The sequence below is a fragment of the Chiloscyllium plagiosum genome, chromosome 29, assembly GCF_004010195.1.
Source record: "Chiloscyllium plagiosum isolate BGI_BamShark_2017 chromosome 29, ASM401019v2, whole genome shotgun sequence".
Classification (NCBI taxonomy): domain Eukaryota; kingdom Metazoa; phylum Chordata; class Chondrichthyes; order Orectolobiformes; family Hemiscylliidae; genus Chiloscyllium; species Chiloscyllium plagiosum.
The window spans coordinates 38,040,182-38,064,101 of NC_057738.1; the positions used below are offsets into that span (position 1 = coordinate 38,040,182).

The following is a 23,920-nucleotide window of genomic DNA, read 5'->3' on the forward strand; positions in this document are numbered from 1 at the left end:
TACTCTAATCAACTCAAATCAAAGATGTATTTGCGAGAAAAATCTCAAGCTTGTAGCAAGGAGAAAATATCATAAATTGCTGCATTCTGATCTCTTTCCTGATGCTTAAGAAATAAGGACAATATGCAAAGACGTGTAGAAGACAGAAGAGGTGTAGGTGTTCGCGTACTAAAATTTTATATGCAAACTATAAGACAAATAAAAAGGTACTTGGAATGCAAGAACAGAAACAATTCTTAAGAAGTTATGTCCAGAAAATAAATGTCACTACTCAGCAGTTTGATCAGAGCAGAAAAGCTCTCAGGATCTTTATTAGCCAACACTGTGTACCACAGAAAGAGAAATTGACCTCAGCATTATTGAATGATGGATGCCACAGAGTGATTGCAAGTACAGGTACACAAGGATTTCTTTATCTGAAATCCTTGGGGCCAGTTGTTTGTCGGAAATCAGAATTTTTCGGATTTTGGAATAAATGACATTTTCACAATGAAATTTTAAAAAATACCTAACAGCAGACGCACGTGTGACTAGAACGAGCGCTGAGACACACTTGACGCCTGCCAGCGCTGGGCCAGGCTGCCACGTCACATGTGAGTGACGTGGGTCAAGGGGGTGTGGAGTTGGGTCACCTGTTTGCACACCAAAATGACGCTCCACACTCCACGAAAAAAATTTTGGATTTCGGAGCTTTTCGGATTTCGAATAAAGGATTGTGTACTTGTAGGAGGTTGGGGAACACAGCAAAGCAGGCAGTATCAAGAGGTGGAGCTGTTGACATTTTGGGTGTAACCCACCCCATTCCTGAAGAAGGTATACACCCAAAACGCCGACTTCTCCACCTCCTGATGCTGCCTGGCGTACTGAGTTTTCCCAGCCTCCTGCTTGTCTACCTTGGATTCCAGCATCTAGTTTTTTTTTGTCTCTAACAAGTGATTGCAGGCAAATTACCGTGCAGTGAGAGGATAACACCAGACCTCTGAATGTGGGACCATGACAACAGATCTATTGGCGGGAGAAGCTACATGCGGCTGGGGGTCTCAGCAGCCATATGCCTCAGTGTTGATTGAAACCTCTTTGAAAAGACAGTCAATAAACTTTCCCAAAGGGTAGTAGTGGGAGGGATTGCTTTGTATATGTGTGCTTCCTGCATTCTCGACTTCTTCATTTGTGGGCGGCACGGTGGCACAGTGGTTAGCGCTGCTGCCTCAGCGCCAGAGACCCGGGTTCAATTCCCGCCTCAGGTGACTGACTGTGTGGAGTTTGCACGTTCTCCCCGTGTCTGCGTGGGTTTCCTCTGGGTGCTCCGGTTTCCTCCCACCATCCAAAAAGATGTGCAGGGTCAGGTGAATTGGCCATACTAAATTGCCTGTAGTGTTAGGTAAGGGTAAATGTAGGGGTATGGGTGGGTTTCGCTTCGGCCGGTCGGTGTGGATTTGTTGGGCCGAAGGGCCTGTTTCCACACTGTAATCTAAAAAAAATTTCCTCTGTGTTGTCCATGGATGATCTGAAATCCCTTCAGGAATGGAGTTACATTGAGATTATAGTTCATGAGTGCACATGTGTTATGACCCAAGGATGTACTCTGACATGATGGAAATGGACCATCTAAAAAGGAAATTGAATCTCTAGACATGGGAGAGAACGGGAGTGACCTGTATGATGCAAGTATGCAGTGAAGGATGGTATGGGACAAAGGTCTCCCTCAGCTGATTGAAAAGCATTTATCACATGAAGGGTGTGAACAGCACTTAGTTAGGCAGCTGCAGGCAGAAGCAACTCTGTCCTTCATGTGACTTCCGGGTTTGATTGCAGAAATCTCAAATTGGAGAGTTGTAATACAGTATTTGGTTTCATGTTTATAGATAAGATTCTATAAACTTGAGTCAAAGCAGATGCACAGTTGTTAATGGAGCATCAAGAATCAGATTGATGAGATGGGGTAGATGGTGATGAAAGCTGTCAGAAACATCTAGCAGACCTTTCTGTATTTTCCTGTCATCAAGAACAGGAACATAACATAGCAGTTGAGCAATGAGTTACACATTAATACATTTTTAGCAACAATGACCGAGCTGAGGGGTAGTGGCCTCTCTTGCAGCCCCTGACTCGTTGCTCAAGAATGTGAGTTGTATTTTAGAAACCTCTGCTAAATCTCACACAGATCTGACCTTCATGAGTTCAACAAACAGCAGGCATTCTTCATGTGATTCCAGTCCATTATGCAGAGTACTATACGCAGAAATGTTGTCCTGGTTCTCTGCCCCACAATGCAGGCATGCAGCTATTTTGAATTCATAGAATCCGAAAGATCTACAGCATAGAAAATAGCCCTTCGGCCCACTAAGTCCATGCTAGTCAAAAGCAACTGCCAAACTGTTCTAATCCCAATTTCATCCCTGACTGACAGGGTGCAAATCTTCGGCTTTGCAGGATTTGTGTAAATTTCTAATCCATGACCTGTTCACAGTTCATGATTTCAAACACTAATACACCCTTGCAAAATATTAATGGGGGTTTTAAGGGTAGCTTGTGTGGGAAATGGAAATGATGCACTAGTGTGGAAACAGGACTAGTCTAAATGCTGACAGATAAAGCTAAATTTGAAGTGGAAAATATTTGTTAATCTTTATTCTGAGGTTTATCTGTAATTTCAAGAGTGTTTCCCATAAATTGAACATTGACAATTTGGCATGTAATTGACATTCATGGTAACTTCTGATTAATGTGTTTTAGGCATACAACGCCAGAGAAGTTCTACTTTGAGGCTTGTGATGATGGATCAAATGATGTGCTCATGATTGACCGTGTCTCTAATGAAATCACCCTTGGAGGTAAGGAGTTTGTTGGAACAATTTGAAAATGGAGAGTGTGTTATTTCCAAATTTGAATTGCACTAATTATTGTAAAATGTGCATTTTGATCTTTATTTCCTGAATGTTGCCACATGCCCAAAAAATAACAAGTTGTGGTAATTTAAGGAGAAACTAGATTTAATATGTGGAGTGAAGAAAAAGAAGATTTATGTTGATGGAAGAAGAGAGAGGAGGCTTGTGTGGAGTATAAACATCAGAATGGACCAAATGGCCTATTTCTGTGCTATATATTTTGTGCAAGAGTTTCAATGATGAGAGTATACAAGAAGTTGGAAAGTGCTTGGTGAAACATGCTTTATTACAGAGCTACTGTTTGTTCAACTTTGGAGTGGCACAGTGACTCAGTGGTTAACACTGCTGACTCACAGTGCCAGGGACCAAAGTTCACTTCTAGCCTCGGGTGACTGTGCAAACTCCACATAAACATTCTCCCCATGGGTTTCCTTCGGGTGCTCTGATTTCCTCTGACAGTTCAAAGATGTGCAGGCTGGGTGGATTGGCCGTGCTAAATTGGCCATAGTCTTCATGGGTGTGCAGGCTAGGTGGGTTATTCATGGGAAATGCAGGGTTAAAGGGATGGGGTAAAGGAGGTGGGTCTGGGTGGGATGCTCTTCAAGCATGTTGTTGTGGACTCAATGGGCCGAATGGCCTGCTACCAGATTGTCGAAGTTCTGTGGTGATGATATGTTCTGAGTTTGGTATCAACTTCCTTCAAAAGGAAGGCAAAAAGGACAAAACTGATAAAGGCTCTGTTGATCCATATTCAAAGAATTTATGAACCTGAACCTTCCAGGTCAAAACTGAGGAAAAGGTAGTCTATTTGGAGCAAAGGATTGAGGGGTACAGTTATTCAAATCATTACAAGTGATGGCTTGTGTGCAACCAGCCAGGGATCTTGCGGGTTGATGTGTGGTGACACTGTAAGAGGAAATTCCAGCTTGAAGTATTGTGTAGAGTTATAACCTCTGTTAGAAAAAGCACAATGAGGCTCTGCAGAAGGTGCAATAAAAATGTCAAGGGTGGAAAGTGTGAACTCCCAGGAAAGTGTGAACAGGTCGGGACTGTTTCTGCCATTGGAGAAGAGGAACCTTGAAGGTGACCACCTCGAGCTGGTGAAATAGTTTGTGATAAATAGAAACGTGTGGCTCCCAAAACTAGGCAACATTGATATAAGGTGGTTGCTGATTTAAATCTGATGAGGATTGCAAGAGAAACTTCCTGATGTAGAAAATGGTTAGAATGTGGAATTTAGATTTCATGGAGTATCAGAGATAAATAGCAGCGATGTTAAAGAGGAAATTGGACCCAGTACCTGAGAAAGGAGTTGAAGGCCATGTAGGAGTTAGAGGAAGTGGGATGAGTCATTGAACCAAATGGTCTGATTCTGCACTGCAAATTCAAAGTTCTCAACAAACCAGTTCAGATTGGCAAAATTAGTCAGCTCAATTAATTATTCTGACAGTAATTTAATACTGGAATGTTCAGCATTGCTGAAGTCATGGATATCATCATCATCTTGATCTTAACACTTCTGGCCTCCAAGTTCCCTTTTCCTGATACCATATCCAACATCTATTCTGTGCATACCCTTAATTTCATTTTAATCAATCTATAAATAAACATATCTCCGGCATTTGTACTTTGGTCATTGATAAAAGCATCTCTGTAATCAGTACGATGATGAGCTGGCTCTTGACTGTCATTGGCAGTGAGTAATTGTCCACGCATTGAGTTTGATGCAGGAGTGATAGATGGGAAGTAGATAAGCATTTGCTTCATAACAATTTCATATGGAACTGTAATTTCCAAAATACTCAGCTTGTTCCCATTTAGATTATACAAACAATAGCATTAAAAATTTCCAGTGACTTAGAATCATAGAGATGTACAGCACATAAACAGACCCTTCGGGCCAACTTGTCCATGCCGACCAGTTATCCTAACCTAGTCTAGGCCCACCTGCCAGCACCAGGCCCATATCCCTCCAAACCTTTCCTATTCATATAACCATCCAGATGCCTTTTAAATGCTGCAATTGTACCAGCCTCCACCACTTCCTCTGGCAGCTCATTCCATACACGTACACCTTCTGAGTGAAAAAGTTGCCTCTTAGGTCTCTTTTATATCTTTCCCCTCTCACCCTAAACCTATACCCTCTAGTTCTGGACTCCCCCATCCCAGGGAAGGAAAAGACTTTATCTATTTATTCTATCCATGCCCCTTGTGATTTTAGAAACTTCTATAAGGTCACCTCTCAGCCTCCGACACTCCAGGGAAAACAGCCCCAGCCTGTTCCGCCCCTCTCTATAGCTTAAATCCTCCAACTCTGCAACATCCTTCTAAATCTTTTCTGAACCGTTTCAAGTTCCACATCTTTCTGACAGGAAGGAGACCAGAATTGCACGCAATATACCAACAGTAGCCTAACCAATGTCCTGTACAGCTGCAACATGACCTCCCATCTCCTGTACTCAATATTCTGACCAATAAAGGAAAGCATACCAAATGCCTCCTTCACTATCCTGTCTACCTGCGACTCTACTTTCAAGGAGCTATGAATCTGCACTCCAAGGTCTCTTTGTTCAGCAACACTCCCTGGGACCTTACCATTTAAGTGTATGAGTCCTGCTAAGATTTGCTTTCCCAAAATGCAACGCCTCACATTTATCTAAATTAAACTCCATCTGCCACTTCTCAGCCCATTGGATCAATGTTGTAATCTGAGTAACCTTCTTCGCTGTCCACTACACCTCCAATTTTGGTGTCATCTACAAATTTACTCACTATATCTCACTCCATCTGGTAAGCATGTCAAACCTTTCCTATTTCTGTGGAGAAGTATTGGTCTACTGCTGATGATTTACAGTCACATTTAAAGCCTTATTGTTCCTGGTCTGGTTTCATTTTGGGAAATTTCACTCCAGATTTCCTGACTGTTTTCCAGAGATACTTCCCTGGGAGAAATTAACTTGATTGCCAGTTAGTTTAAACTGCTAATTAACCTGATACTGCGGATAACCCTGGAGATTAGTCTCTGGTTGCTGACTTGCTGATCAGGATTCCCTGAAGAACCCTAGATTGTGTAACAACATTTATGTAATAGAAATCAACCTCATTTGTCCTTTCCATCCCGATATGGTTTCGTTATTTTGGATGAGCACACCTGGGCACTATTGCCTGCAAAAAATGCAAAACATTTTTGTAATGTTTGTTGCCTTTGACTTTCACTGCATCCTGTATTAAGAAGCCAACCGTTTTTCCAACCTCCACAATTAAACCGAGCAGCATCAGTCTGTTTACCATACTTAAGCCGTTGCAACTTTGCCAAGTGAAGAGGTAACTCAAAAGAGCTCATATTTCTTCCACACTCTTTGAACTCTAATACTATTGCATTTATGAAGGTTTCCCTTGTCTGGTTGATTCTCTGTAATATAATGTTAAGAGATGTGTGTGTGTGTGTGTGTGTGTGTGTGTATATATATATTTTATATATAAGAGCTCCATGTCACTGAGGAGTCTTCAGGTTAATCTATTCCAACACCCCGTTGTGAAAATTCTATTATAGCCGAGACAATGCACAGAATTCTAAATCAAATACTCTATGACATTCCAAAAAGTCCATGCACTTTACCTGCCCGTGTTAGCAGATTCTTTGAAAAAACATTCCAGGATTGGGACCCACGCCTGTGCTAAATAGAGACATAGAGATGTGCAGCACGGAAACATACCCTTCGGTCCAACCCGTCCATGCCGACCAGATATCCCAACCCCCCAATCTAGTCCCACCTGCCAGGACCTGGCCCATATCCCTCCAAACCTTTCCTATTCATATACCCATCCAAATGCCTCTTAAATGTTGCAATTGTACCAGCCTCCACCACTTCCTCCGGCAGCTCATTCCATACACGTACGACCCTCTGAGTGAAAAAGTTGCCCCTTGGGTCTCTCTTATATTTTTCCCCTCTCCCCCTAAACCTATACCCTCTAGTTCTGGATTCCCCCACCCCAGGGAAAAGACTTTGTCTATTTATCCTATCCTATCCATGCCCCTCATAATTTTGTAAACCTCTAAGGTCACCCCTCAGCCTCCGACTCTCCAGGGAAAACAGCCCAGCCCGTGCAACCTCTCCCTATAGTTCAAATCCTCTAACCCTGGCAACATCCTTGTAAATCTTTTCTGAACTCTTTCAAGTTTCACAACATCTTTCCGATAGGAAGGAGACCAGAATTGCGCACAATATTCTAACAGTGGCCTAACCAATGTACTGTACAGCCGTAACATAACCTCCCAACTCCTATACTGAATACTCTGACCAATAAAGGAAAGCAAACCAAACGCCTTCTTCACTATCCTATCTACCTGCGACTCCACTTTCAAGGAGCTATGAACCTGCACTCCAAGGTCTCTTTGTTTAGCAACACTCCTATAAGACCTTACCATTAAGTGTATAAGTCCTGCTAAGATTTGCTTTCCCAAAATGCAGCACCTCGCGTTTATGTAAATTAAACTCCATCTGCCACTTCTCAGCCCATTGGCCCATCTGATCAAGACTGGAAATGTGTTGCTGGAAAAGCGCAGCAGGTCAGGCAGCATCCAGGGAACAGGAGAGGTAACCTTCTTCGCTGTCCACTACACCTCCAATTTTGGTGTCATCTGCAAACTTACTCACTATACGTCTTATGCTCACATCCAAATCATTTATATAAATGATGAAAAGTAAAATATCACTTCTACCTTGGGTCATACCTATCTGTAATTTTGAGATCTATTGCTTACAGTCAAGCAGATTAACAAGCAGGGCAAAAGCCTTATCGCTGCTTACTGTCAGCGACTTAGGTAATGAGATGTGACTTGTGTGTGATATAAGAACATTGGATGTGGGAGTGGGAGTAGGAGCAGGTCATTTGGCCCATCAAGCCTGCTCTGCCATTCAGTAAGATTACATGTCTGGTCTCATCGTAGAATCCACTTTTCTGTCTGTATCGTGTAACCCTGGACTCCATTCTCAATCAAAAATCTGTCTACACTGTCTAATTCTGACCCTGGTAGCTCAGTGGTTAGCACTGCTGCCTCACAGTGCCAAGGACCTGAGTTGAATTCTAGCCTCGGGTGGCTGTCTATGTGGAGTTTGCATATTCTCCCTGTGTCGGCATGGGTTTCCTCCGGGTGCTCCGGTTTCCTCCAGCAACCCAAGGATGTGCAGGTTAGGTGGATTGGCCATGCTAAATTACCCATGGTGTCCGGGGATGTGCAGGCTAGGTGGATTAACCATGGGAAATGCAGGGTTTACAAGGGTTGGGTCTGGGTGGGACGCTCTTTGGAGTGTCGATGAGGATTCGACGGGCCAAATTGCCGCCTTTCACACTGTGGGGATTCTACAAACAAATTCAATGACCCAGCATTCACGGACCAACAATTCTTTGAGAGAAAAAGAAAATCTTTCAATCTGTATCTGTATTTTTAAACTGTGTCCCCTAATTGTAGTCTCCTACACAAGGGGCAGCATCCTCCCAATATCGTCTCTATCCAGTTCCCTCAGGACCTTGTACATTTCAATAATTATCATCTCTCATTGTCCTAAATTCAAATGGTTATAGGTGCAACCTGTTCAGCCTTTTTTCATAAATGCCATTTATCCCAGGAATGAGTTGAGTGAACCTTCTCTGAGCTGCTTCTATATTCTTTTCGAGGTAAGGTGATGCATGTCATATATAAAGTTAAAAATCACACAACACCAGGTTATAGTCCAAAAGGTTTAATTGGAAGCACACTAGCCTTCGGAGCGCTGCTTCTTCATGTGATTGTCGCTCCGAAAGCTAGTGTGCTTCCAAATAAACCTGTTGGACTATAACCTGGTGTTGTGTGATTTTTAACTTTGTACACCCCGGTCCAACACCGGCATCTCCGAATCATGTCATATATGTTTGTGTTCGCAAAGTGTAGCGTACCATATTCGACAGCATTAAAAAAAGCATCCGTTTCTGTTATTGTTCTTCATTAAAATTTGGGGGAAGCTGGTCTTTGAAAGCTTACAAGTGCTTTCATCGCCCATCACTGAGATGTGGAGGAGGTTCTTCTTGGAGAGGAGAACCTATGGAATTCTTTACTGCAGAGGGAGTGAATCTGGGTCATTCAGTATATTCAAGGCTCAGAGACCGTTTTTCATCAGGAAGGGAATTATAGGGAAAAGGCAGGAAAGTGGAGATTTGGATTATCAGATCGACCATGATCTCCCTGAATGGCGAAGCTTACTCAATGGGCTGAATGTGGTTCTCGTGGTTACTCATTTTGTTTGTAGCTGATGCTGAAATAAATGATTTCATTGTAAAAGCTGCCTCACTTTGCTATCACAGGATCATTTGTGCTCCCCTTTGTACAATGTCTGCTATTTTGTGGTGACTTTTTAAAAAATTCACTCATGGGGTGTGTGTGTTGCTGGCTGGGCCAGCATTTATTGTCCATTCTTGTGGTACAGTAACTGCATTAGCTTGCAATTTAACCTTTTGAGTTCTTAGTCACCAAAGGTCAGCAAAGGAGGCGAAGGCTGAGTTTACATTTGAAATGTTGTACCTTTCTTAGATTTTCTAGACCTCTCTTGTAGGCAAATCCAAACATCTTGCTTAAATGCCAATGGCGTGTCTCAGTGTTTTAGCCTCGGTCTGTTCTAAACTCGCTGCTTCTCTTGATGTTCTTCCAGAATGTTCTCAGTAAAGCTGTTTTGTCGCTGTCTACATGACCACCGATTGTGAGACACGCTAGATACAGCACACTGTGGGTGTGAGCTGTCCCACAAGGTGTATTCCTGGCCCTGGTTCCACCCAGCTATAATGTCCTGCACATTTCCCAACTACCAAAGGCTGTTTTTTGACTCTTTCCATGCTTTTTCTGGCCGCTAGTACCGCTTTGCATTCTGTAATTATTCCACTGCCAGTTCTACACAACTTGTTCTTTTGACTTTAACTCCCAAACACCATCACCACCACAACCCCACTATCTGTGTGCTCTTTCTCTCCTTCCCCTGGCCACCTCCTCCCACCCCCACTTCCCTTCTCTCCTCCCTCTCTCTCCCTCCCTCCCCCTCCCACACACGCAGCCATAGCTGCAGGCTGCCCAAGTTAAGGTATTTGAACTTGTGCCTTCACATTAGACTCCTCAATGACTTTGTTTCTAGCCACTTTGTCTTGTAGAATACACACTTCTTCCTACGTGGTCAGTTTATTGACCATTCTCCTGACCGTTTGTATGAACATATTTAAACTGTATTAATGTCTTTTCCTTTTTCTTTTGTTAGTTAAGAAAGATATCCCTCCCTCTGCAGTTACCAGGTCTGTTTATGGAATCATGGGAACAATTCGTCTGGTTGCAGGTGAGTCCATGTAATCACTATAAATACTTTCAATGGTACTGGAGATTCAATTAGTTTATATAAGATTCTCTTGCTGTGCTTTTGCTGACTAATTTTAAAGAACTCTGTAAAATCTACTTTGGCAATTTCTGTATTCCTGTCTACTGGGAGTTGAAGGATTAGGCTGCACTTTGGTTCAATATTGTTTGCACAGGTTGCCACTTTCACATCTGTGTGATTTCTGACAGCAGGTGGATTGCAGCCCTGCTGAGTAGGTGGGTCATCACTCTGGCTGGGGCCAAAGCTGCCAGAAGCTTTCTTCATTTTTAATTGTTCCCTGGGAAGTTCATCTCCATTATGTCCAAACTTCCAAATCCCTGCATACTGTACATAACAGTGAGTATCTGTCAACACTGCAACTGATACTGGCTGGCCAGAGTACTCCTGGATATGAAGCACATAAATCAGTGCAGACTGCTCATGGATCATAGACTCTCCTGTGCTTTATATTCCATGTAACCGAGTAAAGATCATAAAAATGGTCCATTCTTCCCAATTTCATTTGTGCATTTGCAAAGTATTTTTGTTGCCTAATTAAAAGAAGGTACCAACATGTGTCCAAACATTTCTTTGCAGACAAAAATGGTTCAACTCATCTAAATGATTGTAAAGATCAGTGGCTCATTTGTTATATTTTAATAATACTCGATGCATTTAATAGGAATCTGGATAAACAGTTGAGACAGGATATGTGGGTGGGGTGATTTAAAGAAGGGATGGGAGCGACTTGTGAAGTATAAACATGGACAAGGGCCAGTTGGACTGAATTGTCTGGTGCTCTGTTACCACATGTTGTGAAATCCTGTAATAAGTGATCAGTAATCATTTCAAGAAAACTTCTGTTTGGAAATACGTTGTAAATATTTATCTTAAAACTCACAAAGAGCTTTTTGTGCATGCCCAAAAGTAGTGGCTTTTGGGGAGTTAAAGTAACACTGCTTTCATTGAAAGACATTTGGCAATCTTTCCAGTTTTAAGAATTCTGTAATGCAGTTTATGTTGCCAGGGTAATGTCATATTACTCCCAAGTGCTTTCCCACCCCACAACATTTTTCAAAAGGAAAAGTGCTAGCAGGTTCAACTTCATGTCCCAAAGATATTCTGCTTGTGAACATTTTAACACCTTAACTTACTTTTCTTCTTTCAATGTTGATCATTTCGCCTGTAGATTGAAATTATAATATAATCTAATCGCTTGCTGTTTGCACCTTTGTTGCTGAATCAGGTATCAGGTACCTAACAGGCAGAGAAAAATATATCCAAATTGATCTTGCTGATTTATTTGCTGCTTTATTTGTGTTGCTGTGAATAAATGTGAGATTTTTGTTAGAGTGGAACAGCAGCATGTTCTAGTCATAGGTTCATCTGCATCTATCTCACACTGCGACATTTAAAAAAAATTATTCATGGGATGTGGGCTTTGCACCATTTATTGCCCATTCTGAAGTGCCTTTGAAGAGGAGGTGATGGCAAGGTGCCTTGAATCATTGAGAGTCTACTGACAGCAAATGTATTGGAATGCTGTTAGGGAATTCCAGGATTTTGACTCAGTGACACATATGTTTGCAAATCAGGACAGTGAGTGGCTTGGAGGGGAACTTGCAGGTGGTGGTGGTCCCATGCATCTGCTGCCTTTGTACTTCTAAGAAATGTGAAACCATGAGATTCACACAAGCCGACCTTCCAGTCATTGATCCATCTACAGTTCTCACTGCCATGGAAAGGCTGCCAACATCATCAAAGACCCACCCTGGTTATAATCTCTTCCAACCTCTTCCATCAGGCAGCAGATACAGAAGCTTAAACACACATACCAATAGATTCAAGAACAGCTTCTTCCCCACTGATATTAGATTGCTGAATGGACCTCTCAAATTTCAAATCTAATGTCGATGTTATTTTTGTCTACCCCCTGCGCAGCCGTAACTTTGTATGCCTCGCTTTGTTCTATATGTCCTTGTATGTTATGACGTGCCTGTATTGCACACACAACCAAGCTTTTCACTGTACTTAGGTACATGGGACAACAATACATCAAATCAAATCAAGATGACGGAAGTCTTTTTTTTTTGAAACCCTGAGTGAGAGTGTAGGCTGAAGAGAGAGTAAAGAGATTGTTTTAAACATTAAAGTGTGAGAAGTGGGTGATGCTGACTGGCTCAGCATTTATTACACATCCCTAACTGACCTTGGGAAGAAAGCATCAAAAGGTGAGGATTGACAGCGAATAAACCAACAACTCGATGTTGGAGTTACAGCTGGTTTCATGCTTTAAACAGCTGGTACTCCAGACAGGTTGCACAATAAACATAAAAGATTTGATAAAGACTAAAATGGGAAAACACTCTGGCTAGATTAAATGCTGGCAGAATCCACATTTTCTATTGCATTGGGGTTTTAAGCAAGCCATTCTGGAGCAGAATTGAAAATCAGACTGTCTGTAAGGTCTTCATGGTCTCTTGCTCGACTCTAAGGCTAGCCTGTATGCTGTGTTTAATGTGCTACATTTTGATTAAGTCCTATTGTCTTTTACTGATACTGCAGGCATGTACCTTATAGTTATTACTAAAAAACAAAAGATGGGAGAATTGTTCAATCATGCTGTTTGGAAAGCAACAGAATTCGACATCATTTCCTATAAGAAGACTGTGTTGCACCTAACGGAGATGCAGGTAATGTGCACTAAATTTTGTGTTTGAAATACAGCAAACTTTGTTTTACCCGGCATCTTATGGACCAGCAGTCTCAATAAACTGGCAAAAATTATATCCCTGAAATACCACAAGTTTACTGTGTTATCCTGATCTCCGTTATGTACGAATAGAGTAGGTTGAGGGCGTGAGTCAGAAGGCTCTCTGCTGGTGATTTTCCATTTAAGTAATTTATGCAGTAACGAAAGTATGACAGTGATGTGTATAATCTCTGCGTTACTTCGTGTGTGTTTTTACATGGACCATATGGACGACTTGATCAACTGGAATATTTGATTGACTGATGAACTCCTGGTCTTTATATATGCCGGTTAATGAAACGTTTGCCATTTGGACTAAGTAACTGGCGTTCAGATTGATTCCCTTTTATTGTGTAAAATGCAATGCATTATCAGTTCATAGTGTTTGTAATATATTAATCCTAAGTCTAGTGCAAGCTTCCAGTTTGTTTTGCTGTCATGAATTGAGATATCTGTTACACATGAGTAATGCCAGCAAACTCTAATGTAAAAACCATTACTAAGATCTGAACATTCCTCGTATACTTTTTTTAAGCCCTCCCAAAATATCTGCATACCTCTAACTCTGACCTGTGCAGCATCTTTGACTTTAATTACTCCATAATTGGCTCAAAAGATCTGGGATTCTCTCCCTAAACCCTTCTGCCTAGTAACTGTTGCTTCTCTAAAGGTGCTCCTCAAAACCTATCTCTGACCAAACGTCTGTTCATCCAGCCTAACATCTCCTTGTACCTTGATGCCAGGTTTTGGTTTATTTTTTAAATTAACCCATTTGGATGTGTCATTACATATGAGGTGTAGTGGACAGCGAAGGCGGTTACTTGAGAGTGCAATGGGATCTTGATCAGATGGGCCAATGGGCTGAGGAGTGGCAGATGGAGTTTAATTTAGATAAATGTGAGATGCTGCATTTTGGGAAAGCAAATCTTAGCAGGACTTACACACTTAATGGTAAGGTCCTAGGTGTACAATTCCGGTCTCCTTCCTATCGGAAAGATGTTGTGAAACTTAAAAGGATTCAGAAAAGATTTACAAGGATGTTGCCAGGGTTGGAGGATTTGATCTATAGAGAGAGGCTGATCAGGCTGGGGCTGTTTTCCCTGGAGCGTCGGAGGCTGAGGGGTGACCTTATAGAGGTTTATAAAATTATGAAGGGCATGGATCGGTAAATAAACAAGGTCTTTTACCTGGGGTAGCGAGAGTCCAGAACAAGAGGGCACAGGTTTACGGTGAGGGGAGAAAAATTTAAAAGGGACCTAAGGGACAACTTTTTCACACAGAGGTTGGTGAGTGTGTGGAATGAGCTGCCAGTGGAAGTAGTGGAGGCTGGTACAATTATGCCTGTTTCTGTGCTGTACATCTCTATGATGCTATCTCTGTGGCTATCTTCACTCTTCCTCCCAGTCCTAGGAAGCCACCAACAAATAAGTTTTACACATTGTGAGTGCCTTCAAAATCGAAGTGTCAGTTTCCCAGTGGTGGGAGCCAGCAGAGTTGACAAAGCTAGTCCAGCCCTAGCAAATATCTGTGGAGTTAATCCGAGTAATATCGGTGGCGGGGTTAAAAGCCACATTCAGCTAATGGGGAACCCTTGCAGTGTGTTCCCATGCACTGTTTCTGTTGAGCCTGTCTGACTCAGGCTTTTTTTGTTGTAGTGACACACTTTAAATTGGGCAGCATGCACTTTGGAAACGAATATACTGTGGATTCTGTAAACTTGAAATAAAAGGGAACTGCCAGACAACTCAGCAGGTTTGGTAGCATCTGTGCAGAATGAGATAAGGTTAATGTTTCAGATTGATGATATTTCATCTGAGCTCTGCCAAATTCATTTTCAAGCCACATGAGCTATTTCTTGAATGATTGCTGGGGACTTGGCAGCACAGCTGCTCATTGAACTACACCAGTCTTCTAGTGTCAGCAGACTGGCATAGACTGAGAAAGATTGGCACAGTTACCTCTGATTTTTCTTCTCAATGTTGTGATTAATTGCTTTGTTCTCTTCCCTTTCTAATGAGATTGGATTCTGCCTCCCAACCAATGCTGATTCCTTCTTAGTTCAGGTAAACTTTGCCCCACTGCTCCTTCACCCCTTCTCACCAGTCCCATTTAGTTATAAAATTATCCAGCATGGATACAGGCCCTTCGGCCCAAATTATTCATGCCGACAAAGTTTCCAAAACTAAACTCGTCCCATTTGCCTGCATTTGGCCCATATCTATCAAAACCTTTCCTCTTTGTTTACCTGTCCAAATGTCTTTTCAAGGATGTAACTGTAGCTGGATCTAACCTCCTCTGGCAGCTCATTTCACAGAGGAGTCACCATCTGTGTGGAAAGCGTTCTAAGGCTTTCTCCTCTCACCTTTAACCTTAACTTTACCCTCTACCCTGGGGTAAAGACCTTTGCTATTCATTTTATCTGGGTCCTTCGTGATTGTTCCAAGGAAAAAGTCCCAGTTTATCAGCCTGTTCTTATAACTCAAACTCTCCAGTCCCAGTAACGTTCTTATAAACCTTTCCTCCATTTAATAACATCCATCCTATAGCAGGGTGACCAGAACTATATACTGTACTCTACAAGTGGCCTCACCAACTTGAGAGTGCTGTCCGAGTGATCCAAGGATACCCTCCACTTCACTGCACCAAGTTTCCAGGACCCCGTTATCACCACCAGAAGACACCCCTCCTCCCCCCCCCACCACACACACACACACACACACACACACACACCTCCGTTATAAAGAGAGATTTGCCTTCAATATACCAGGCATCTTTCCTATTCCACGTGCTCCTTTATTCCAGAAATATGTGGCCTTGATTTGGCACCCATATGACCTTTAAGTAAATATTAACAGAAATGAGAGTGATATGAGGGAAAACGAGTTTGGTGGAGGCAGGTTCTGTCAATGCTTTCAAAAGAGAGCTGGGTGACCGTGGAGCGAAGAATGCACAGGGTTACGAGGAGAAGGCAGGAGAATGGCCCTGGGTGAGTTGCTTCGTTGGAGAGTGATAGGGTAAGAGGCTACATGCTCTGCTGGGTAACCATAATAAAGAAAACCAAAGTATCAGACAATGTAGAAGGAGGCCCATCAGCTCTGAAGTGGCTCTTCTGAACAGCAATCCAGTTATTCTGACACTCCTCATTCTGTAAGTGTTGCTGCAAATCTTTCTGTTTCAAACGATTCTCCAATTGTTCTTTGAAGTCTACCATTGAATATATTTCCACCATTGTACTGGGCAACACTTTACAAATCCTTCCAACTCAACATATTAAAATGTTTTCCCATTGCCACCCATTTCTTGTGGGGAGTGCGGATGTTGTGTTTTATGAATAGCAACACAATAGGAGTTTCAGATCAATCACTAGCATCTCGGGTTAAGATGTTTATTTCATGCATCTTAACACTGTTCTAAGCCAGCTACAAAGAGACACCACCGGCCCTTCTGAACTTGTGTGCCCACAGACACACCTCCCTTCTGCTGGAGTCCAGGTACCCACCCCAAACCTTGCCTCTTGGGCATTCCAAAGTCATGGCAGGTGCTGTACAAATGCAACATCCTCTTCATGTTCCCTTACGCCTTCAGTAAACAGAAGGTAAATGTTTATTGCACAGTTAAACCTGTGACGGCCATCATGGCCAACTAGTATTAATAAAACAATCTAATTCAATAATTAGAAGTCAGTGATTTGTGTGTTGGATAAACTAATATGTCGTAAAAAAATTATGCCCTCCTTACTCATGGAGTCCTTTCCACGTAGATGGAAATACTTATCTGCATTGGCTCCTAAACCTTCTATGTCTGAGAGATGACATCACTTCATTAATCTTTCAGTGTGATGTTATTACATATTCATATGGGGGTAGGAACTTGGGTTAATTAGTTTGCCTTGTGTAACTCAGAATCCAATCGCTGCGCTCCTGCCTGCAATTCAACCTGTAGTTCTCCAGCTCTCAGAGCCTGGTGTGTAATTGAGAAATCGCCTCTCTTCTCGCAGAGGGAGCAGGGAGATAAACTACTATTTGAGACTGCCTGCTATAGGAAAGGTGTGAAACTTGAAAGGGTTCAGAAAAGATTTACAAGAATATGCTGGGGTTGGAGAGTTTGAACTATAGGGAAAGGTTGAAAAGGCTGAGGCTTTTTTTTTTTCCCTGGAGTGTCAGAGGCTGAGGGGTGACCTTATCGATGTTTATAAAATCAGGAGAGGCATGGATAAGGTGAATAGCCAAGGTCTTTTCCACAGGTTAGGGGAGTTCAAAACTAGAGGGCATAGGTTTTAAGAATGAGGAGAAAGATCCGTGTATGGAATCAGTAGGTGATCCGTGTATGGAATGAACTGCCAGAGGAAGCAGTGGAGGCTGGTACAATAACAACATTTAAAAGGCATCTGGATGGGTACATGAATAGGAAGGGTTTAGAGGGATATGGGCCAAATGCTGACAAGTGGGACTAGATTAATTTAGGATATCTGTTTAGCATGGAGAATTTAGACTGAAGGGTCTGTTTCCATGCTTACATCTCTCTGACTCTAAATGTATGTTGTAGATGCATATTTTGCTGTAGATACAAGTTTTAGACTTCAGAGCTGTGTACTAAATGATGTTACAGCACTTTGCCACATGGCGGCATGATAAGCTAAGAGATGAAACCTTAACTTTCTAGTCTCTCTACAAATATATGTCAGCGTCATGAGAGTTTGTGAGTAACATACACCGAAATTCCAAGCTTCTAACACGATTTGTCAGCCCTGAACTTTGCTCGGCATTTTTGAAATATGTAATGGTCTTGCGCTGGGTTGGCAACACACTATTCATTGACCATCGAAAACGGAGTTTTGTTTCTCCCTGATCTCATGAAGGCACAATCCAGTCTCACTGTTGATTGTAGGAATACTGTCAAAATCGTAGTGTGCATATTGAAATGGATGAGAATCAGAATGTAAACTTGCACAGTTGCAGATGTGAAAGCATTTCTCGTACTGAGTGCTTCACAGCCACAAACTGAAAGAGATGACCATTTCCCAGGTTCCCTGGCTGTGGAATTAAACTCTGAGTGACCTCAGATTTTCAGGCCTTGAGGATTAATCGGAGTTGCACTTAAGCAGCAGATTAACACATTGTGCATGATGTGGTGTTAAGAGTCCATAAGCAAGATAAACTTGATTTTCCTTAATTTCGCAAATAAATTGGCCCTCAGCCTTGACATGTTGGTTCCAAGTGTGGATGCAGGCACTGGCCAGGCATGCAAAATCTGTTTGAACTCAGTCATAGAATCATAGAGATGTACAGCACGGAAACTCAGTCCAACTCGTCCATGCCAACCAGATATCCCAACCTAATCTAGTTCCATTTGCTGCATCTTCACCAAATAAAAGCTGGTGAAGGAATAAACACACAGAATGCTGGAGAAAAACTCAGCAGTTCTGGTTACATCTGTGGAGAGAGAAACAGTTAACATTTTGAGTCCGATATGATGTCTTCAGAACCTATTCTGTTCTGAAGAGAAGTCACTGGATTTGAAACATTACCTCTGTTTCTCTTTTTATAGGTATTGCCATACCTGCAAAATTTCTCTCACACTTTCCCTGTTTGTTTCAGATTTCCAGCATTGGCAGTATTTTGCTTGGAAAGACAGTGGAGACTTTTTTCACCAGTGCAGCTCATTTTGACCTGATTCTGTTTTACATTAAAAAAAAGAACAGACTGAGGATGCTAGAAATCTGAAACAAAGACAGAAATTGCTGGCAAAGCTCAGCAGGGCTGGCTGCATCTGTGGAACGAAATCAGAGTTGACGTTTTGGGTCCAGTGATCCTTCCTCCGAAATGATGGTAGTTAGGAAAACATTGTTTTTATGCAGAAGATAGGGTGAGGAATAAATGACAGTCCTTACTTGGTCTGCAGTCTCCTTACTTACCATCAACTTGGTCTGGATGGGTTACTCTTTGGAGGGTCATTGTTGACATGTTGGGCTGAATGGCCTGTTTCCACACTGTGGGGATTCGATGATAGATGGAGATAAAGCCCAAAGAGAGGAGAACATTTGGACAGACAAAGGAGTGGATAATGGTCAGTCTAGGAGAATGACTAGCTGCAAATGAGGACTATCAGTGACTAACAATTGGTTGTGTTTAATAGCAGACCATGTGATAACAAGGCCTGGTGTGTGGGGGTTGTGGTAAGGACATGGGAGATGGTGCCTTAAACGCTAAAATTGTTGAACTCGATATTAAGTCCAAAAGGCTGTAGAATTCCCAAGCGAAAAATGAGGTGCTGTTCTTCCAGCTTGTGCTAAGCTTTGCTGGAGCACCGCAGTAAACCTGAGGCAGAGATGTTGGCCAGGGAACAGGGTGGTGTGTTGAGGTACCATACGGTCAGTAGGATTAACATGCTGCTGAAGGCTTGAATAACATGCTGCTGAGTTCTGTCCTTGCTGCAGCTTGTACATTAATGCTGAGAAACGTTCACCATCAATTGTGTTAGTTATTTGTTCTTGTCCAACAGATGCTAGACAACAAGACCTTCTTGGCAATGCTGAACAGTGTTCTCAACACTGATGGATTTTACTTCACCACAACCTACGACATTACTCACACTTTGCAGCGGTTGGCTAATACTAGTCCAGAGTTCCAGGAGATGACTCTACTGGAAAGGGTAAGGTGGACCTTGGTTTCATGTTCTCCATCCTGTTGTCAAGGTATGCAGTCTGCTTTATGGTTGCACACTGGGAACAGTGGTGCACCATTCCAGCCGGAACATTTCCTATATTTTTCCTACATTTCCTATATGTTTTTTCAGAATAAATTTATTTTTTGCCCTTAAGAAGGGGGTGGTGAGCTATTGCTGTCAGCTGGAACATGTGCAGTCTCGGTAGTGATAATGCTGCTGCAGTACTGATAGTTGCAGTGACAATGAAGGGGCAGTGATGTATTTCCAAGAAAGCGTGGCATGTGACCCAAAGAGAAACCTTTCGGATGGTGGGCTTCCCACATGTCTTCTGGCCTTATTCTTCTTGATGATGGGTTTGGATGAAGGAGTCTGGACATGTTGCTGAGGTGCAACTATTGGTCAGTGTTAAAGGTGGTGGACTGTGTGCTGATCAAGTGGACTGCTTTGTCCTGGATTGTGTCATGGAGTGTCCTAGGTGCACTCATCTAGGAGTGTTTTCCATTTCTGGCCCTCGCTTTTGCTTTCACTGTGGGATATGGAGTAATTTTGGGAGTTCTGAGGGAGAAATAGATTGACTGTAATCACAGCCACACATTTGTTTTACTTGTTTGTGTAACAGACTTGTACTAACTTCAACAGCAACTGTTAGCAGCAATGATGCAGAAGTGTTGGCTCTGTAAAATCCCTGGATCTGACATTAGGCAGCTGGATTTGTTCTCAGATGCTGATCAACGCCGTCTTGTAGTGTTTGTTTTTGGCAGGGTGCTTTTAACATGGGCTTTTCTACAATGTTCATATTAGGAAGCATCCAACAGGGTAAGCCCAACTTGGGTGCTCCGGTTTCCTCCCACAGTCCAAAGATGTGCAGGCCAGCTAAATTGGCCATGCTAAATTGCCCATCGTGTTGGGTGCATTAGTCAGAAGGAGACTGGTGTGGGTGGGTCACTCTTCAGAAGGTCGGTGTGGACTCATTGGGCCGAAGGGCTTGTTTCCACACTGTAAGGAATCTAATCTAATCTTGTGAAATGGTGGTATTGCAGGTTTGAACTTTTACCACCCAGCTGCAGACTAAGAAAACCAGGGTTGGGTAACTTGCGCAGTTTACTATGGTGTTGTCCTTGCAGGCAGATCAGCGTTTTGTGTGGAATGGACACCTCCTGCGGGAATTTGCTGCACAGCCAGAGGTGAGCTCTTTACTTCTTGTTTTTGTTTGGAATCATGAAATAATACATCACAGATGGAGCCCATGATATCTTGCTGTATACTTGTGCTGAAAGGGAAAAGGACTGGTGTGTAATTCATCTGGTTATTTCCAGCAACATTCCCAATACAAAGCCAATTCCCTATCCTCATTGATAAGTTTACTAATTCTCTAAAAAACTGAATTACGCTTCAAAGTCAATATTGTATTGTGAAGCAACCAATGTATTGTATCACGGCCACACATTATATTACAACAGTTTTCACGTATTTGACCAGGATTGCTGAAACGAGGGTTGTGTTGGTGAGTTTGTTGAGGTTCGAATGTGGAATTGAACTGATTTAGCCAATCTCTTACCAGCAATAATGATAGAAGCTCAGTGGCACAGAACTGTGCACCTATTTTCCCCTCAATGGATTCTGAACTCCTGGGCTTGAGACAGAGCTGTTGGTAATAATGTTGGTCTCAGTATTCCAAACTTGCGCACCATATGTTATCCTTCTGGGATTCATTACTGAATCTGTATTTGTTTTCAAATGTGAGAGGTGCTCACAGTGCAGAGATAAAATGAGCTATGCACTCATTAAATGTGGAATAAAGCTCTCTTGATCAGTAAATCTTTTTTGGTTTATTTAATGTTGTGAATGTTCTTTTAAATGTGTATTTTGGGGTTATGCTAGATTAATTAGAAAAATACTTTAAAAAATCACAGCAAGTGTATGATGCGCCTTAAATTATTGTGAGCACTTTAAATATCTCCCTTTAGACCAAAAATGTTGAAGCTATGCATTTTTTTAAAAAAAACATGCTGTTTGTTTCGAACTCTCATCATCTCCTCTGAAAACGTATGCAATGTGGACCAATTATTTTGAATCTCCACATATTTGTATATTCTTGCTGCTTAATCTCTGCAAAAGAAGCCTAACTCTCTTGTACCTTTGTTTATTCGATTGAAATGGGACTTGACATCTTCCCTTATTGAATATCTGACAATCATTTTAGCTTTTAAATTGCCTTAAGATGTTCAAAGTTCAGTTGTCAACTGCCAAGTATTGATATAATTAATCCAATTCCAAAGCATTCGCAACTTATTGTTCTTTTCTCCCCAAAAGCTTCATAGGTTTGCTGTTCCAGTGATTCATGGATGTATCCTTTTTCAAACTGATGATGGAATGGTGGCTATAGGAATTATAAATCAAAATGTCTGTTCAAGAAACAACTTGGTGATAATGGAGGAGATTGTTTGGGAAGAAAAGGACTTGCATTGGTATAGCACATCTTCAAAATGGCAGCGGAATAGGGCTCCTGGTCCGAGCTCATCCATTTTTCTTTTCTCGTCATTTTTTTTTCTTCTTGGTTTTATTTCTTCTACTTTCCCTTCCTTACCTCTTGTCCTGAGCTCGGGTGTTATCAGTGGCAGCGAGTGAGTCCAATGCAGATTCACGTGAGCATCTGCTTACTTTCTTGGGGTGAGCACAGGATCTGATATTGGAATTGGTGGCTGCTCCATTGGGCATGGTGACTGGGTGAGGTGGCCCCAGTGGCAAAAGATGGTGCCTGAGGACCGACAATTTCGTGATTAGTTGGGCAAGACACTGATGGCAGTGAAGCACTGCTGGCAATGCCACTGAGATGAGCCCACTGACGAGAGATGCCACTCTGACGATAGTGGGTTCAGCGCAGGCTGGGGCAAGGTGATAACAGAGAATTGGCCCATCAGCGAAAAATGACACCAGAGGAGTGATGATTTTCATGTTGGTATAGAAGGCAGTGAGGCAGTGGAAGAGGGTTGACAATGCAGTCATCATTAATGATGAACTTGCTCAGGACTGATGAACTCTCTCTAAGCTATACCTATTTTTATTTCTTAAAACTATGCAAAATAGCACTGGAATCGTGGTGACTGTCGAAAAGCTTTTCACTGTTTTTCTCATTTTAAAATACACATGACAATAAAATCATGCATCGCTTTCCACAGCCAGTAGCTATCTCAAAGCACTTCATATTCAACTAATAAGCTATAGTCTCTCTTGTAGTGGACACATCAGCCAATTTGCACAAAGCAAGCTCTCAGCAACAGCAATGTGATAACGATGAGGTAGCCTGGAAAGGTTTGGAGGGATATGGGCTGGGTGCTGGCAGGTGGGACTAGATTGGGTTGGGATATCTGGTCAGAATGGATGGGTTGGACCGAAGGGTCTGTTTCCATGCTGTACATCTCTATGACTCTATGACTGAGGATGACAATTGGCCAGGGCACCGAGCATAAATCACAATTTCAAAGGATCTTTGCCAGCCACTTGATCAAAGTTCATGAAGGAAGTTTCAACGTGACGATCTGATGGCCAAAAGCCATTTTTATTAATAATGAGAAGTAAGCATATTGGTGCTGCAGTGTTCACATAACAATAGAATATTAGCCCAGCTATATCTCCAATACTGCATCTATTAGCAGTATATTAATCTTAGTTAGCCTGCAACACTCTCATCCCATAAAGGAATTTTAAAAAGTAGATTTATTTTTCACTGCTGATGATCGTATTATTTCATTTCCTGGATTGTTATTTTAAGGCAATTTAATAGGTTAACATTGTCTGTACTTCATCTTTTTTCTGACATTTAGCTTTGGATGGGTAGTTTCTGGTTGCTGATAATTTTATTGTGTACATTTGTACATGATGCTGAAGTTTGCAACACCTAACTGGAGAAATAAGTTGCAGTTTTTACAGAATTTGAAGTAGCAGCCACTGCAAAGTCTTTACTGACTTATTTGATAGAGATTTTACTGAAGAGCAGTTCCTTTTGAAGACATGACAAGTTGGTGACATTCAACCACTACCACTTTGCACACAGCGCTCTCTCTCGATTTGATTGATAAATCAAAAATGACAGAAATGGATATACTTTGTTTCTTTTTCAAATCTGTTTTCTATATTTAGAGTCCTAGAGATGTACAGCACGGAAACAGACCCTTCGGTCCAACCCATCCATGCCTGAGGACCGATATCCCAACCCAATCTAGTCCCACCTGCCAGCATTT

General features: G+C 42.1%; 1 protein-coding gene across 2 annotated transcripts in view; it reads left to right on the forward strand.

The window, feature by feature from the left end:
- LOC122564534 (phosphatidylinositol-3-phosphatase SAC1-like) overlaps positions 1-23,920 on the forward strand; it is a 66,355-nt gene that overhangs the window by 13,117 nt on the left and 29,318 nt on the right. For both annotated transcript variants that reach the window (XM_043719585.1, XM_043719586.1), the window contains exons 2-7: positions 2,737-2,834; positions 10,169-10,243; positions 12,827-12,954; positions 19,515-19,664; positions 20,804-20,863; positions 21,993-22,026. In XM_043719585.1, coding sequence (XP_043575520.1) covers positions 2,737-2,834; positions 10,169-10,243; positions 12,827-12,954; positions 19,515-19,664; positions 20,804-20,863; positions 21,993-22,026 — 545 coding nt within the window. The remainder of the gene's footprint in view (positions 1-2,736; positions 2,835-10,168; positions 10,244-12,826; positions 12,955-19,514; positions 19,665-20,803; positions 20,864-21,992; positions 22,027-23,920) is intronic.